This window comes from Nanorana parkeri, unplaced genomic scaffold (assembly GCF_000935625.1).
Source record: "Nanorana parkeri isolate BGI_ZX_2015 unplaced genomic scaffold, ASM93562v1 scaffold1801, whole genome shotgun sequence".
Lineage (NCBI taxonomy): Eukaryota > Metazoa > Chordata > Amphibia > Anura > Dicroglossidae > Nanorana > Nanorana parkeri.
Window position 1 is genome coordinate 135,805 of NW_017308069.1, and position 6,241 is coordinate 142,045.

The 6,241-nt window shown below is 40.8% G+C and overlaps 1 protein-coding gene across 1 annotated transcript in view; it reads right to left on the reverse strand.

Moving 5' to 3' along the window:
- UBN2 (ubinuclein 2) overlaps positions 1-6,241 on the reverse strand; it is a 199,070-nt gene that overhangs the window by 85,698 nt on the left and 107,131 nt on the right. Inside the window, exon 9 of the mRNA XM_018571668.1 lies at positions 2,056-2,171. Coding sequence (XP_018427170.1) covers positions 2,056-2,171 — 116 coding nt within the window. The remainder of the gene's footprint in view (positions 1-2,055; positions 2,172-6,241) is intronic.

A 6,241-nucleotide genomic window follows, 5' to 3' on the forward strand; every position in this document is an offset into this window, starting at 1 on the left:
GTAGTCTCCGGCCACCTAAATTAGGACCCGGAGACTGCCAGATGACCCCGCTCGGAGCGCCGCACACCGGAGCAGCAGTGACGCGACGCTCGGCGAGGTAAGTAAGAAGACGCGCTGGCGCTGACTCGAGTATAAGCCGAGGGGGGCACTTTTCACCCAAAAAAATGGGCTGAAAATCTCGGCTTATACTCGAGTATATCAACAGGCAGCGGTCATCCCCTGGCTGAAGCTATTCAAGAATAATGTGCGCTTGAATAGCTTTTTTGAAGTGGAAGGTGACACTAGGGGTCTAATAGACCCCTAATTTCACCGTAAAGAGAACATGTCACCTCCAATGTGCTATTATATAGGGGGCTAGTAAGCATCCCCATTTGATAGCAATGACGGGGGAAAAAAAGTTTAAAAAATAAAATAAAGGTAAAAATACAAAAACATTTTTTTAAGTCCATCGCGAACATGTGCATACCAACGGAAACATAAGTCAGGTGAACCTGCATACGTAAACGGTGACTGTGCTACACGTCGGGTATCGCTGCATGCAAGTGAGAGCAATAATTCTCGGCCAATATTCATGGCTAACTTTAAGCTGATGACGGGCTTTTAAATACATTTGTATTTTTTTGTCCAATTTTGTTGTTACTTTAAACAAAGGTTTGGTAATTTTATAAAATTTGGCATGGAGTTTTTCCGATTCAAATTTTAAAACCATGAAACTAATTAAAATGTCTAATACATACAATAATTGAAAGTAAAATGTTAGTTTTGGCCTGACATTTTGGTGCAGGAGGTTCATTTCACTGGCACCTCTTGTCCGCAGTGCGATCATCCACACCGGAATGCGTGGTACTGCAATGCTGTGCATTCCATCGTGATTCGATTGCAAAAAATTGTGCATGCAGTTTTATTCTGAAGTAAAATTTATATTTGTAACACTCCATTTGTGTACTTTATGTTAAATAAATGATGGTATTTTTTTTAAAAATCCGATTAACTGAAAAATTTGGGCTAAACGGTTATTAAAATTATTTAGGGATGCGGAAATTAACGATTAATCCCTCGATTAATCGTTAATTTTTTTGATCGATCAAAATTATTTTGATTGATCAAAGTTCTTTTGATCCATACTCACCTCTCCGCCGGCTTCCGGGTCTTCCCTCGGAGATCGATGTCCGTGACGTCACCGGACTCCTCCCCCCTTCCCCAAGTGGCTGTCGGCTAACGAAGGGAAGGGGGGAGGAGTCTGGTGACGGCAATGTCCGTGACGTCACTGGACTCCTCCCCCTTCCCTTAGTTACCCGGAAAATCAATATGTGTGAATTCACTAAATCCATATCAGAAGCTCAATAAAGATAGGCTGATGTCAACTTATGCTGCCTGTCTTTTCAAAAGGTCTTCATTTATTTAGAAAAAAAAGGAATTGTTTACAGTTACTGGCTAAATAATGTGCTATTTTATACTCTAAGACTGATGGAATAGGTTTCAATATTGTATAAGTCCTGTAGCTCAAAAACAGACCCGGGCTAACTTTCCCTGCTTGGGCCGGTGAGTACACATCCTGGCCGGGAGAGAAACACTTTTTACCGGAAAGGTTTAAATCTGCTCAATCGAGCAGATTTAACCTTTCCCTGCGATCGTTTTTATTTTTTATTTTCTGACATCGGGAGCCGCGGCCTGACCGTCAGTCAGAAAAGAAAAAAAAGGCATACGATTGCATAGCTAGATTCCTATTGGCTATTGCACTTTGCAAACTAGCTAATGCACCCGCCCACTGCTGCTGTCAATCAGCAGAGGGGGACCTGAATTTTTCTATCAGGTCCTCTTCTGGTGATTGAAAGCAGCAGGGGGCGGGTGCAATAGCTAGTTTGCTATAGGCTATTGCAAAGTGAAATAGCCAATAGGAATCGTTATAATTAAATCGAAATTAATTGATTAAAAATGTTTTCGATTAATCGAACAGGAAAATTTTAATCATTACCAGCCCTAAAATTATTGTGTATAGGCACATGGTGGGTATAGACCAGTGGGGAAAATAAATCAGTCAAAAACAATACTTACTTTGTACTTTTGGCCTGATGTGCCTGGCAGTCCTCTTGGTACCTGTTGAGCTGTCCAGGCATCACACTGCTGATAGCCACTTTTAGTCTTTGCAGAGGCTCTTTCAGTCGGTCATCCTATAAAAGTTAGAACACACTAGTATGTATATTGAGTAAAAGCAATTTAAATCCCATATAGGTGAGCTTTCCTATTACAATTTTCAAAACATAAAATGTTAAAAAAAAAATCGTGTTTAGAAATGGTATGTGATCAATCTGCACAGAAACAGCAAATAGGATAAGTAGACCAAACAAAAGGCTGACTATTATGTCTCTTAAAAAAAAGACTGAAAGACAACTAAATGATATCCCTATGTAGATGTCAGAACAAGATAGCCGCCTACACATAGAGACAGTGCAGAACAAGGCATGGTAAGTCAGTAATAGGTAGAAAGTATAATCTACAGGGAGACCAAAAGCAATACTAAGAACTAGTCTTTGTCCCCCTTCTTGCTTTTAATTCAAGCTTAGCTTCCAGAGTTCAGTTACACTTTAAAGTAGATGTAAACTCTAAGGCCCCATTCACACTTGGCGATTCGCAAATCGCGCGTTTGTCGCGCGATTTGCATTTTGCGCATAAGATGCGAATGATTAGGAAGTTGCCATGGAGTTGCCACAGACAGACTAAGTCTATCTGTGATCCACACTCTACAGGGCAAATAGGGAGTCACCAGAATTACTGAAGTCTCTTCTAGAGCTATCCCGCAAAGGAGACAGGCCAGAATTTTCAAAGGAGGAAAGTCATATATTAGACTGAACTGATCCCAAGGAGTTACTAGAGCATCTATTGCAAAAACAGTGGGATACTTGAGTTTGGATACAAAGTTGTCCAGTTTCTTGTTGAACCTGGATGCCAGTACATCTACATCCACTCTTGAACCACTTCTTGGTTCAAAGACCATTCCCCTTGATCAAGCTGCTCCAAACTGGGAAGATTCACCCATCAATTCTCCACCCTGGGAATGAACCGGACCATGGGACTATGCCCAATGCTGAGCGAAGGGAACTGATTTCAAAGTGGATACCATCATACCCAGGACCCCTCATGAAGAAAAGTGACTGAGGGATGTGACTGAGACCAAACATCATGGACTAGATTCCAGGGATCAGATTGTCATGGGGAAGAAACACTCTTATCCTCTGCATCTGGGTACCCCCTATCATAAAGGGGAACCCTTTCTTAACGGGCGGACGGCAAGAGGTTAACGCGCGTATCCGGCTGTATCCATCAGGATACCCCCTCGGAAACTCGCGTGTTTCTTTTACCGCAAATCGCGGTAAAACCGCGCGGCAAGCGCGAGTTTCCAATACGCTAAGGTGTGAACCCAGCTAAAAGGGTTAAATAAGATGTAAATAAAACACACACCTTAGAAAAAAATTATATTAATCCTTTCGCTGCCAAGGCCTTTTTGGTTATAATCCACATTTTTGGCCTGAAAATTACTTCAAACCCCCAAACATTATATATTTTCTGAAAGCAAAGACCTGTAGAATAAAATGGTGGCAGTAGCAAATGTTTTGTGTTGCATATTAGCGCAACTCTTTTTTAAACCCCAAAATCTTGTGAAAAATACACTTAGTGACATTAAACCCTCAGATTTTTTAACATAAACCAATACTGTAATGTGTGTTTTACTGTAATCAATGGTAGTTTCCCTTCTCTTTGCTGCTCTTCCTTTTAAATCCTTCTCTCTTCTCATGCTGGGGGAGAACTTCCCTTTGCAGCTGAGTGCCTCTTCCTGTAGTGCTGGCTCAGGTTGTGAACCTGCATACAGACACCATGTATCCATTCCAGAGACAAGGCAGTCTGCTGCAAAACACAAGTTCTGCTCAACATGAGAAGAGATAAATACGCCAGAGTAGGAGCAATAATTCTAGGGCCAATATTTACGCGCATCTCAAAACTGATGACCTGTAGGGGCTTTTAAAGCGTCATGTATGGACTTTTTGGGGTAATTAATTCTGTTGCAGTTTCACGGATGCACACAATTTGTAACTTGGGCATGTTGGATATCTATTTACTCGTTGTAACCTCATCTTTTATATTTTACAAAACTGGTTTGATATAGTGCGTTGGGGCATTAAATTTAACTTAAGTGCAATTTTCACAACATTTTTGGGTTTGATAATAAGTTGCGCTAATGTCGTGCAACATAAACATTTTGCAATTGCCACCATTTAATTCTATAGGGTCTTGGCTTTCAGAAAATATATAATGTTTGGGGGGGTTTTAAAAAATTGTCAGGTCTAAAATGTGGATTAAAAACATGTAAACAAAAAATGAAAAAAAAGGCCATTGTCCTTAAGGGGTTAAATTAAAATTTTGGTTTGATAAAACAGTTGCACTAATATTATGTAGCATAAAAAAATTGCAACTGCCACCGTTTTATTCTACAGGATCTCTGCTTTCAGAAAACATATAATTTTAGGAGGGTTTAAGTAATCTTTAGGACTAAAATCTGTATTTTAACATGTGCAAAAATGTTTCTGGCAACAAAAGGGTTAAATAGTGGCTAGGGGGAAAAAAAAAGGGTGGAGGATACAATGTAAAACAACAAGTTTACAGGGACCTCACAATGAGATCGATGAAAAGGAGAATTTCCAACTTTAAAAAAAACAAAAAACTACAGAGATGCGATAATACAGTGGGGCTGATGTACAAAGCATTCACCCAGCATATAGCTGAGCAAATGAGGTTCAAAAGTTATTGCTGCCACCACAGTGGGTATAGCAAAGAATCACCCCTCATCAAAATAATCAAATGTTGTTGTTTTGTAGCCTGAAATGGAGACAGACACAGTTTTTGTTTTTTCCAGCTGTATTTACTCAGTGCAAGTTATAACATCGAAGTGAAAGATATTGTAACAGACTTCCCCGTCCATCGGTCCGGGCGCAGTGCAGAGATCCGCTGCAGCCCTAGCGACGTCATGCGGCTCCTCCTCCCTTGTTGGCTTAAGTCGCGAAACATACTTGCCTGGCTATCCTAAATCGCAAGTAGTTTACTCTTTTTAAACTGCTTCTACTCTGCAGTTAAATTGAATGCTACATATTAGACTGTACTCTCTTTACTTGTTGCCATGTAATTGTAATGGGAGGACTCCTGTCTAAAGCTCAGTAATTTGGGTCACATTCCCCCAATCTACAGCTATTTAAAGGGAAACTCCTCCACTACATATCTGTAGGTGAGATTCATACAAGAAAGGGCCTAGAGGGGACCTGGCATGTTACAGATATAACACCATGTCAGAAAACAAATTCAAAAACAGAATCACCGAGTTAAAAAAAGGGTCACCCACTTGTTTCAGTATTTTGTTGAACCACCTTTTGCTGTAATCACAGCCTTTAGTCTGTAGGGATATGTCTCTACTAACTTTGCACATGTAGACTTTTGCAATATTTGCCCACTCTTTGCAGAACTGCTCAAGTTCAGTTAAAATTTGATGGTGACTGTTTGAGGACTGCAGTCTTCAAGTCATTTCACAGATTTTCAATGGGGTTTAAGTCTGGGCTCTGACAAAGCCATGCAAGGACATTCACCCTTTTCTCCCTCAACCACTGTGTGGTCATTTTTGCTGTGTGCTTTGGGTCATTGTCATGTTGGAAGGTAAACCGTCTTCCCATTGACAACTTTCTGGCAAAGGGCAGCAGATTTTAATCAAGCATTTGACAGTATTTTGCCCCATCCATTTTTCCTTCTATCCTGACAAGTGCTCTAGTTCCTACTGCAGAGAAATACCCCATAACAGGATATTATCATCTCCATGCTTTACTGTAGGAATGGTGTTATTTGGATGGTGAGCTGTATTGGATTTCGGCCAGCCATATCTTTTGGTGTTGAGCCCAAACAATTTCATTTTAGTCTCATCTGACCATAACACCTTTTTCCATGTGGCCTCAGAATCTTCAAAGTGCCTTTTGGCAAAGCTCAGCAGTGACTGCAAGTGGCCTTATGAGTGGCTTTTTTTCTTGCTACCATCCCATACAAGTCCCCTTTGGTGAGAATTTGTGATGTTGCTGTCACATGCACACAATGACCACTCTGTCATAAATTCCTGCAACTGCTTCAGAGTTGCTGTAGGCCTCTTGGTAGCCTCTCTGATAACTTTCCTCCTGGCTCTTCCATCCAGTTTCGAGCGACGACCTGATCC